We start from the raw sequence: 12,831 nt of genomic DNA on the forward strand, positions 1-12,831 counted from the left end.
TGAATGAAAGTGAGATTTTTGAAATGTAGACGGAAAATGCATATGATGAACTCTGCTGCAAAATACTAAAGTTTCAACAAAACCACTTTAGCCAGACTTCTGTGCAGGCATGTAAAAGGGAAATTGAACCATTCTACTAATGCAGTGATGGATGACCCGTGGTTGCATGTTCTACATTGAGCAAACATTGTTGAAGTAATATAGAAATCTGACCATAACGTATCAAATACTATTGTTAATTACAAAGAAGATACATTAACCTTCTCAAGCAATGAATCAGGATATCACCATTTACTAAAATATGATACCATAACAGCTTTTGCAGGAATTTTTATTGTTTTCCAGTGTAAAGCAACAAGAAAACATTTAATGTCCTTTGGTGGAATCTTATTACACTTTCCATATATGTAAACTGATATTCTTTGATGCCAGCACGTTGCAAATACAGAGGAATCTCTGCACAATAAAATAAAACAAAGAAAATAAATTGTAGAATTCTGCTAATTGCTCAGAATCATACAGTTAACATATATTCATCAACACAAATCAGTATTAATACAAAAAACTACATCTTACATTATTTTATTCCAAGAAAATAACTTCATTTTAATACAAAAAGAATCAATAAATGCACTAATGTTCTATGATCACCTTGTCAGGAGTTTTCCTGCATCGGACCGATGCAGTGTCATTAGATATACAAGAATATGATAGGAGAATAGATCTCATAGGGAAAAGGGGGGGAGGGGGAAGGAGGGGGCTATTACACAAGTGCACCACTACTTAAGACAAATAGATCGTCCAACCAACAAGGGTTACAGAGCAACGTTCACTAAAGCACAGGTTGAAGGGCAGGATCGAAGTCAGCCAACAGGCAGACTCTTGATTTCCTTATACCACAATGCACTGACAGCAAAGAATGCCAGCAATTGCTCAGTCCGCACTCAGAGCAATGTCTAAGAGTAGTACAGCCACTGACATCCTCTGTGTTCTCAAAGCTGTATATCCAGTGAAAGCCTTGCAGCTGGACTTGTCATAGCAGTATTAATATTAGCAGCTGCCAACCAGTCAGAAAACACAGTCTTGACTAAATTCTCTCAGGGGATCGATAACTACAGTATGGCTTGGTTTGCTCAGGCCTCGATTAGCATTTTTCTGGTACAGTGCCTTATAAGATGTAAATGCTCAATTTTCCTTTGCTGTTTTGTTGCACATTCCCTTAAGCAGCCTGAACTTGAAGCCAGTTGACCACTCGTGTTTAAAGTGTTAGAAATCCGGTAACAGCAGGTAGCAGTGCAGTCAGCAACAGTAGAACGTTGTGTGATGCTGGCCCTTGGGCTGAATTTGAGCTACAACCGCCCACGCCCTTTTCGCATTTGCGCTTCTCACAGAGCACACCAGTATAAGTAGCCGGGCACTGGCATCTCCTATGGTCCAGGCACTTTCCTCCATTCTGGCAGAGCATCAGCTCGTTGTCACAGACATTGGCTGAAAGAGTCCAGAGAAAAAAACAAGATGAGTACATTATTACACTGGTGGAATGGTTTCCTTTAGCGGACGATCCATTATATTTGGAATTTCTGAGTCTAAGAAAATTGGTTATCAATTTATTTCCCCAACTCATTCTTACTCTGTCAGGCACATAACTCTGAATACTTCAGTTATAAGTTCAACTCCCAGATCGTCTGGTAATTGTAGACTAAGTTTACTTAGTTGGTTTAGCCTTGTTCATTCTAAGCTGAACAGCGCACACAAGTGAAGCTTTCATTCCTGAACCTATCACCCAACAGCAGAAGAGTTATAGGTAATGATTATGCTGAGCTCTACACTCTGACTGGATTGTAATATTCGGTAGCCAACAACTGATAATAAATAATAATTAATTTACCTTCTCTCCCCTGTTTGCCCTTTTTAGAACCTTTACTTAACTGGAATGATGGGTCAATGAAACTTCACAAATGACTGACATTCCTCAGCTCTGAAACACAATCAATTCCATGGAATGAGGTAGCATCAATTTTTTTGTATTACACTGTTGCTAAACACCTTATGCAGCAGGACAGGTCGCTTGGAAATGCTTTACACTTTAACTGAATATACATCACCACACCGTAAACAGCTGAATCTATGTCCCTATTTGTCCAAGGTTTACCATTCATCCCTTCCCTTGGTCAACACTACTCATACCCAATACTGGCCAAGAGGGAGACAGATTCCCAATGATTACCTCAGCATCTATTTTTCTAGGACAGCCAGCAGGAGAGCACGATGAGGCAAAAAAGATAGCATAGCTTTTACTAATGGTAAAATTCCTCATCTAATAATAACTCAGATGAAGATATATGAAATCCAATATCAATATTGGCTGTGAGGTTATAATGACAATAACTACTAGGATGAGCAAATATTCAGATCTGAAATAGACCATTATTAAGTCACATTAATCTGTTTGGCCTCAAATATTTTCTAAAGGAGAAGACGGTGGTATTTCTTTCAGAAAGTAAAACTGCATCAAAGCATTTTCTTTGCAGTCATATTTTTTCAAACTAAAAAAAAGTAAATTGCCTAAGGAAACTTTAAGTACATAAAATCAAAAGTTCATGAAAAAAAGTGTCAAATCTGAACTGTTTGTTCATCTGCAGCTGAGATGGACCACACCAAGAATTAAAAACAAAAGGAGGTTGAAATAAAGTAGGAGACAATACTTCATTCTTCGTGATATTGTTTTTGTGCAGCTCTGTAAAAAGAAATATTGGTAAAAAGCATCGGAAATCACATCAGGCAATTTTTTTCTAAAGCTATTTCACAGCATCTTATACGGTATTACTTGCAAAATATATGTTGATAGTACAGAACCACACTGCTACAACTGAAAAGCCATATTTTCCTATGTTTGCTTTGAAGATAATATTACCTTCCTTGAGAAACTGCTATATTTCTTGGTTTTGTTTGGTTCCAATGTTTCATAGTTTACGATTACAATACAGTTCAAGAAACGTGCAATGCAGTGCTATTCCATCACTGAATCTGCTTTCCATGAGCCTTGGATTAGATCAACATTTGTACTTATACTGTTACTGAGCATGGCTTGGATATTTCACTAGTTCGTAATAATTGGATTTACTAGGGTCTTTTCTGGACTTAACATAGAGAAATTCTGAGGTAAGGCTTGTTAGACATCCCTTTGCTCTGAATCGTAAAACCAGCATCTTAAGTAGGGTATTTGACCATTAGTTCACCACTACAAAATCACAGACACTTAAAAAGGATTTTGATTTGAATTTAATCATTTTTATTATGCTTCGAATCATGCTGTTGCTGTTGCTGGAGAGATCCATGTCAGAGCAGAACTAAGATGTGTCAGACAGCTGGCTGACCAAAATCAAACACTGTAAAGCCTCCTGCTTGTATGGTGCAATCCAGAGACACCCTGAAGAGGATCTTGCCACAGGTCTCCTGCTTCTCTGTCACACGGTCAGTGCTGTGGAGCTCAGATTCTGTGTCCTATGGGCAGAATTGGGCTCTGCGTGGCCCGTGCTCCTTGTTCACCGGAAATGTTGATGGCTCCTTAGAATGAAATGACTGAACTTGATACAAAAGCATTATCTGTGGTGACATAAAAGGCAGTTTACAGTATTGGACTTCAGACTATATACCAACCATAAGTTTACGATACCACGATATAACAACCACTAGCATTACAGTGTTGTAAGGCACTTATTTTTGTGGAGGTTAGGAAACTGGTTGGGGAAGCAGGCCGTTGGATTCAAGGATCTACAAGGGTTTACTTACTTTGATTCATGCCAAATGTGTTATAAAAAGCTTCAGGGACATTGCCGATATATATTATTTAGGAGTACAACAGACAGCAAATATTATATCACTTACCGGAATCAGCAGCAGACTCTGCTGATGACGTGCTATCTTGAAAGAGTTGAGTTATAATCTTCTCAGGCTTTGAAAGATGTTTTCTCAGTGCCCTGTGGCTTTTTCTGTGCAGCTGATGGCTATTCTCTACTGTAATAAAAACACAAACTGCTGGAAATGCACAGCAGGTCAATCATCATCTGAAAGAGAAAGACAGGCTAACCTTTCAGATATGATCTTTCATCAGATCTGAAGACGCTGAGCTGGAAAAGCCCCATTATAAACATGGGCAAGTCAGACCCTGGTTTTACATTTTTTGAATTATTCGCTTTCCTGGTAACATTTAAAACCAAAATGGGGCCCAATGGAAGCAAGTGTTAGTAGGTTGTGAAAGAGGTGTTTATGATATTAAGGAAATGTCCACAACAATCAGATATAGATACATTCCATTGTTTAGTTAGTCTGGTCAATTTACGCTTCACAATTCTAGAAGGATCTTTTGCTCGAGGTACTTGTCTGAGTTTGAAACGTTAGCCAGTCTTTCTCTTTCAGATGCTGATTGACCTGTAATGCACTTACAGTGTTTGAGTTTTTCTTTTTGCTGCTTTCTCTTCTGTATTGAATCCTATCTGGAGTCATCCTTTTAAGGTCTTGACTTATTTTCAATAAGCATTCCCTGTGGGCCTTGGACTTTGCCAGTTTAATGCCTTGTGTTTTCTTATAGTCTTCAGCTGTGGGTAAACTGAATACTTTCCAAAGATGCATCTTTTCAGTTTTGTATTAGTAAGACAAATTGTTCCATTTCAGTTCAGAAGTACAGGCTGTGCCATCATTTTCTACTTGTGTCACCTTCAATGTTACACATGGCTTTCCTGAGCATTGGACAATTTCCACTTTCCACTTGTTAGAGCAAAGAATCTGAACAACTGTAAGTAACAGCTGCTTTACCATCTTCAACAAATTAAGAAGCCTGCCTGCCTAAGAACTTTTAAGAAACTATTTTCAAATGTCAAAGAATCATAGAATTTCCATTTTGCCTATAATATGTAGTCACTAAACTTTCTAGATTATCCTATTCAGGGCTTTGGGACGTCCTCTTCATGTGAAAGGCACAGTATCAAACACATGGATTATTATTACTATATCTGCGCTAATTCTCACTCCCCTGACCTTTTATATTTATTTCAATTTATAAATATTTATTCTGTTGAAACTATCATGGATTCTGCTTCAAGCAAGATATAAAACAACATGAATGTTGACTCCTCAAAACTGGATAACATAAGAAACTAACATGAATAATGGGATCTTGAACATGTGCTTTGCTGACTTTGTGCAGATCTTTATAGCCTCAGCCAATGTCATTGTGGAGTCCTGTAGCTCAGTGGTTAGACCACTCGCTTTGCAAGCGAGACACCTGGGTTCAATTCCAGGCAGGGCAAAACCTTGGGCAAGTTTCATTACTCCACACATCTAACAATAATCCCTCCAAAACAAAAAACAATAATAAATTTACCATTTTCAATCCACGACTGTTTGTGGGACACCACTGTGCGCAATTAGCTGCCGCGTTTCGCCCACAAATATACGGTCAATTCACTTTACATTATATTCTGTGAAGCGCTTTGAGACATCTAGAAGACGTGAAAAGTGCTATATCAAATGCAAGGATTACTACTATAATTGTAGGACATACAGAAATCAGCCTTGCATCGCCACATCACTTTAGCCTCTGGAAGTAATATGACTTACCTTCTGCCAGTCCACACTGAGTGTCAGGAAATTCAGCTACTGAACTGATTACATTCTCATTTTTATTCAATGAGGACTTCAGAGCAACAGCAGTGGTAATCCACTTGGGATTTTCACCATGTGAAAACAGATTTGATTTCATGCTTGCAAATGCATATGTAACATTTACAGTCGTTACCCCCAAAAGTGTGTTTCCGTCACTCTACTTATTTCGCACTGCTATCCTTTAACCTCCAGGTTAAAAACAAAATAATCCAAAGGTTACCACCGTAATCTTCGTGCATCATTTATTAGTTTTGTGTCTGGAGATTAATGTGTCCGAAACTGTTGGTTTGACTATTGGTGCATGTTACTGGATGTTGAATAATCTTTCCAATTATTTATTTCTCACACTTGATAGCCAAGATAACTAGTACAAAATGTCAGGCCTTTGGGGGCATTCAGGAAAAGGGTAAATTCAGGAAACCTGTTCCTTGCGGCATGTTCAATTTGTATCAGTAAAATGTTTAGATACAATCTATAACTCTTCAGATTCTCTGCACAAGGCAAGACTGCTGCTAAGTATGTGATGATTTCTTGATTTAAAAAAAGCAAGAAGAAATCCTGCTGCTTTGTGTACAAGGGTAAGAGGCAAAACTGAAGCATATCGTAAAATCAATTTAAATAACTATCAACAATTATAATTTTAAAAGTTTATGCTTAATGCAACATGCTGGAAACGTTTATATTTTCACTCGAGTTTAGGGAGTAAAATTTGCTAGGTTTCATAATGTAAGGATGGACGCATTAAGAAATGCCACACAATTTCCCCCCCATTTACACTGTGAGTTTTGTATAAAAATTCTATTACCATGTAGGATATTTATGGGAGGTGTTCAAGAGAAGCTTTTAATCCATCTGTGAAAAATCATTTAATCCCACTTGACATCACCCCTTGACAAAGTACCCGAATCAAGACCTTCCTGTGTTGGGAATCCCAGCCAAACGTGTATCAGTAAACCAATTGCTTCACCCTTTATTGAACAACCCTGACAAGAGCAGGTCATGCATTTAGCCCATGGCAGCTTTTCTTCACATCTCACTTCTGCATGATTGGAATTTGTTGACAGCACTTTTCCACTAAATATATCCACTAACTGCTAAACTGTATTGAAGCAAATTCACCATTTGCCTCTTCACAGTGCCATAAGAATGTAGAAAGGCTATTGGTGTATGCATATGGTTGCCACTAGGGCCTGTGTGAAGTGACAAATTCTATTGACAAATATAACTGAGTTTTGGCTAGTAGATATTTGCAATCAAAGTTTGCATAATTCCTCAATGCTAATATTTGAAACTTACAACTCTTGGACCATAATCACTCCACTGGAAAAGAAAACTTTTACTTTTATAGTGCAAGCAACTATTGTGAGGGAACTGAACGCTTTTGCAGGCAAAAATACAGCAAGCTCCTACAAACAACCATGAGGTGAATGACTGTCTCTTTTCAAATTACGTGAACTGATCTTTAATGTCCATATGAACAAACACATAGGATATTGGTTTAACGTTTCATCCCCCATTACTGCATTAGAGTTTCAGCCTGGACTATGAGCTAAAATCAGTTTGAACCCACAACCTTCTGACCCAGAAGCCTGAGTGTAGACAATAGCCTTTAATGGAAAATATTTGTCTCTGTCCCTCAGTTTAAATCTTGTTTCCCATGTCTACTGAGGGGGAAATGTAAGCACGTACAATAAACATGGCCTATTTGAAGATTTCTATTGTACTAAATTGTTCAATGAGTGTTGAAAAGCCAGTGCAAATTGAACCAGTTCAGAAATGCAAATAGTAATAGTTTTTCTTCACCAAGAAAAGAAAATGCAGGAAACTGTAGACCAGTCCTCACAAATTCCTTCACACAGGGGAAAATTTGACCCAATATAATATTGTAGAATTGTCCTGTCAGACATGACAGCTCACTTGCATTTCTATGTATACTAGTCCTTACTTCTGTTTTAACAATTGATGGATTTTGTCAGCTGGTAACATCAAACGCTACCGGCATATAATCTTCTTACACAGTCTCTTTAAAATATGCTGTTTTCTGCATAACCTTTGGCAGCTTAAGATAACAGAGTGAATAGGAAAAGTTTTTCCCTAACAGCATCATAAATTATTCCTTTTAAACTTCCACTTCAAAGTCAAAACATGCTGGTTTACTGTGAGGAATCGCATTGCCTGGCACCTTTTACAGCTAATTCCGTATTCAATAGGCAATGGGAGTCCATGCTACTGTCTACAACAGGCTGACTGTGATGCCTATTTGTTATTACTGACCACAGATGTATTTAACCCAATCATTTTATGACCTTGTGTCAGATCTTCATGGCACATCTGGTTCCTTTAAAGTACATTCAATGACTAAAGGGAATTGTTTACATTGCGAGCAACCGGATCTATCTTCTCAAAGGTTTTGTGCTGGGGAAAAATATAACAACAACAAGATTACATTTAAGGCGCTGGGCAGAGTACAGCATTTCAGCTCCTAAAATGTTCACCAAAGTTCTTTAATTAATAGTTTCACGAATTCCAATGCGACTTTTTTGGCAGCACCTAAAATATTTTAAATGGACATAATAAAAATCTAAAATGTTCTATTTTCCAAAGTTATATTAGTCACAAAAACAGGAAATTTGAAATGAAAACAAATTATACAGTCATTTATTCTCAAAACAGAAACTGATTTTCATCAGCCATGTTTGGAGGCAATGAACAAGTGGTCATTGAATAGATCCAACAGTAAGTGTCTTATTATATAGAATGTTACAGCTCAGGAACAAGCCATTTGGCTCAATTAGGCCAGTGATTATACTGCCAAACAAGGTAAGGAAAAAATTAAAGAGTTTCAGGACAGATACCAGGAAGATTTTCTTTTACTCAGAGGAGAATTAATGACTGGAACAGGTTGCTAGAAGGGTGGTTGAAACTAGGATACTGGATTCATTTAAAACCCCCCAGCTTGATGCTGAAATTGGAATATGGTGGGTATTCTGGAGGGATGAGATCAGATGGGTCGAAGGGCTTTCTTCATCCCAAACCAATTTTATGATATCTAAGCAATAAGTAAAACGTCCAGTAACACTAAACATTTTGCAATTTCTTGTGTTTTTGGGGGGAAGGAGTTGAAACATCACTATCAAAAAAANTCAATAAAGATCCATGCTCTACAGTTAAAAAGATGAATAGAAAAGTAAACAAAGAAAATGCTGGTTATGCACAGCAGGTCAATAAACAACTGAAAAAGTAAAGTGGGGAACATTTCAGAAAGGATGCTGATTTGATGATGGCCTCAGATTCCCTTTCAGACTCTCTTTACGATAAAAGATTTGTAGCTCCCCCTGGAACCTGAGCATTTCAATGAATGATTTCCCCTCTGTAGACTATCCGAAAAAACCCTTGGGTTAAAATGATTACACGTAGCCCTGGCACAAACCAGTGCATGCATCTGGTCTGTAATTCCCTGCACTTGTGGAATTTTAATGTAAGTGACATAATAAAAATAATAATCCTTGCATTTGATATAGCGCTTTTCACGTCTTCTAGATGTCTCAAATTGCTTCACAGAACATGCTGTAAAGTGAATTGACTGTATATTTGTGGGTGAAATGCAACAGCCAATTGCGCACAGCAGTGTCCCACAAACAGTCGTGGATTGAAAATGACCAATTTATTATTGTGTTGTTTTTTGGAGGGATTATTATTAGGCATGTGGAGTAAGGAAACTTGCCCAATGAATTAACACCCTTACTGATCTATCTATAGTAACATAGGAACTTTAAATGTAATGGATGAACAAAACAGCCATGAAAATACTGTCTGTTTGGTAACAATTCCTATCAAATGTATACCTTCCTACATGGTTAAAGCTGGGACAGTAACTGAAACTGATGTTGTTGCCTCTGTATCTGCTGCTAATTACCAATGAGATAGATGTGCAGAGTTGCTTTTGTAAACAGTACGTCCGTTACTTCCTTTATCCCACATGATATTGATGTCTTCAGTGATGTCCTTTGTGAATGCTGTAAAGGTCCCAGTGACACAGACACGTAGGGTACTGGTGCCTGTAACTGTCACTGTAGCAATGCACATATTGCTGTCTGACTCTGTAAGTGTCTCTGTAGCAGGTGACACAATACTCTTGTTGGGCAGCCTGCACATCCTCACTCAATGCTCTTTTGTTCTGTCCTGTTAGTCGAGTCTCGCAGTAGCTGCTATACTCAATGTCGCCATCTTAAAAATTCTGTTTTGGTATGACACTGTCTTTGTTATTGTTCAACCTCGCCACCTTGCTAAAAATTCTTCTTGTACTTTAGCCTTAGGTCTAATCTGGTCCTAAATAGTCCAATGGCTACTGCATGGATTCGTCTTTCATAGAAAGCTGAATGGGTTTGGCTTTTGTTGACAAATGTAAGTGTATTAAAACGTAGGGGTGTAAAATGTTTTTTTAACAGATTCAATAACACATTTGAAGATTAACAAATCTTTTATGAAAAATCCCATTTGTGTTAAAATAGAGCTGATGTATAAAATTCCACACCTCTTTACACATAGTAACATGGTCACTAACATTAGCTAAGGAACACGTCACATTTTTTAAATTAAGATTTGCTAAATGTTGTCTCTGCCTATGAAGAAGCACTCTGGCTGTGATTTATATCTGCCTTTGGTCACCTTCCTCCCCCTCCCCCTGGCTCGGTCCCGGGATCCGTTACTGTAAAGCGCTCTGAGACGCCGTCCGGCGTGGAGGGCGCTATATAAATCCAAGTTGTTGTGTGTAGCAAGAGTTGCCAACAGAGACCTCCGTTGCAGCAACATATCTTTAAATAATTGTCACAGCCATGCAGCAAGGTCCATTTGGTAACCCAAGCGTATGTGATCCAATCATTATTCATTCCCAACCCTACCCTCTGTTTCCATATTTATAGGTCAAATTTCAATTAGTAAAGAAAAAATTATTGGAGCAGTGAGATAAATAAATATTGTCATTATTTCAAACATCCAGATGAGTTATGAGTTTTGCTACTATCAGAACTTCAAGCATCCTCTTGATCAAACTGTATTGATCAGTCTGCACTAACAACAATAAAATCCCAATGAAAAAAAGAAACCTGCATCAGGCATGCTACAGAGGATCAGTTATCGCATGATTCTTTCTCCAGACAATACCCAGCAGATTATATTATTATACTGCAGAAGTATTTAACATCAGGATTCGTGGAACACAAAATAACACATGCTTGTGGAATCAATATTATTTCTGGCAAATATTTAATTAAAAAAAAGTTAATTCACAAGCATAAAGATGGTACCATATTGTGAACTACTGAATATAAAACTGTTGTGCACATTGAATAGGTTTTATTGATCCTGTAAGCTCCAGCATTACATTAACCTAACACCTGATTAATTCCTGCTGGAAAGCTGTATGATGGAAAGCATATTTATGAAGCCATTAGCTTTTGCAGTGAAGGAAGTTGGAAAGAAATTTTATTTTCACTGGAAACAATCCCACCTCCTCCCATACCATTAATGCACAAGTGATCAACAAAGCCAGCAGAGCTCCTGACACAGCAACATTAAAATATAACTTGTTTATCAGCTGATCCTTTTTGTTTCCCTTTACTTATATTTTCTGACCTTTGTTTCTAGAAAGAAAATGTGCAAAGTGGTGTGATATAGGCCAGCGACTGGGCTGTATAACCCCAGGACCACACTTACTTAAAATGTTGTCTAGTTTCCTACCAGCTGATGGAAAGCACCTCCAATTTTTACAATTATATGTCAAGTTTCTTAACTTCAACACAAGGTCTAAAAGCTTCAGAACTACCGATGTGGGAGTTTAAGCCATAGACCCAATATATGACTTAAATTTCCAACTTGTATTCATTCTTGGAGAGTGATTAAGGTCATCACCTGGTCCAAATGTGATTTATAGCACAGCTGGTGTGGCAGTGTTACAGAAAGCAACTTATATTAATAGCATTCGGTCCTTACTGATTGGACCAGTTGGTGTTTTCAGACTACCAGCAGTAACTCGACTGGACAAAGCAACTTGACATCAACACTATCCATATCAGCTCAAAATAACTCGTCTTTAATGAACAGTTTGTAGGAACATACAAACAGCTATGAAGTGGATTAGCAATTTTGTCTGGAGGAGTGTTGGCCATGGCATTAGGAGAAACTCCCATCTCTTTTTGAACTGGCGCATGGGATCTTTAATGCCCACCTGAGCAGGCAGACAGTGTTTCATCTGAAGGTTGGCACCACCGACAATATAATGCTCCCAGGATAGCACTACATTGGAGTGTCAGCCGAGACTTTGAGCTCAAAGTCCCAACATGAGCCTTGTACCCACAACCTACTGACTCAGAGGTGAGACTGCTGTCAACTGATCTGGGCTGACATCTCGCTCGAATGATGCATTCTTATGCACCAATTTTAAAAATGTTGTGCCATGCTGCAAACTTCAAACAGAAGGTGATACACATTGCAGTAATTCTTATGTTGTGACCTTACAACATAAGTTGTTATCATCTCTCCTTTTAATCTCAGGTTCACTCTCTCTCAATGTAGAATTGTATAGGAGCTCAGTCTGATGTCTTACATCATTCGATGCCTCTCTACCCAGCTGAGATACAAAGGAATGTAATTCCCCAGTGCTTAAAATTAATTCATACTTTTGGACACAGGGCAATGATTCAACTTTCAAATTAATCAAATTCAAAGTGGTGTTTAGTGAAGCTGTTCCATTCTCCATCTCCAGGTGACAACCATATAAATTAATGACTGCAAATGTCTTCCTTTCAAAGTTCTTCACTTTCTGATCACAGTAGCTGTGGACACTGTGAACAGCCATTTATTACGTTCTAAATAGAAGATTAACAATTTTAAGATATCATGTATTTATCTTGGTTACTGTTTATTAGAAATGACAGCACAAATATTAAAGCTGCATTTCCCACCCAAATCACACCACGTTCATAAATATAAATTTCAATAGCATTCGCCATACTGATTTCAACCTGGGAGAAAACAAAATCGCAGTTTTATTCTGTTACGTTTGAAGATATTAGCATTGTCAAGATATCAATCAACAAGAAAGCCTTTTCCACACAGGAACTGTCAATCAGAAATATTTTAGATGTTAATATTGCGGATTGACCATCA

The 12,831-nt window shown here is 37.9% G+C and overlaps 1 protein-coding gene across 3 annotated transcripts in view; it reads right to left on the reverse strand.

Annotated features, from left to right (window-relative positions):
* Nucleotides 1-573: 573 nt before the first annotated feature.
* Nucleotides 574-12,831, reverse strand: part of ntng1a (netrin g1a) — a 125,638-nt gene continuing 113,380 nt past the window's right edge. For all 3 annotated transcript variants that reach the window (XM_007887294.2, XM_007887293.1, XM_007887295.1), the window contains one exon: nt 574-1,488. In XM_007887294.2, the coding sequence (XP_007885485.1) occupies nt 1,259-1,488 (230 nt within the window). In that variant the 3' untranslated portion in view covers nt 574-1,258. The remainder of the gene's footprint in view (nt 1,489-12,831) is intronic.

Source organism: Callorhinchus milii, unplaced genomic scaffold (genome assembly GCF_018977255.1).
Source record: "Callorhinchus milii isolate IMCB2004 unplaced genomic scaffold, IMCB_Cmil_1.0 Scaffold5, whole genome shotgun sequence".
Lineage (NCBI taxonomy): Eukaryota > Metazoa > Chordata > Chondrichthyes > Chimaeriformes > Callorhinchidae > Callorhinchus > Callorhinchus milii.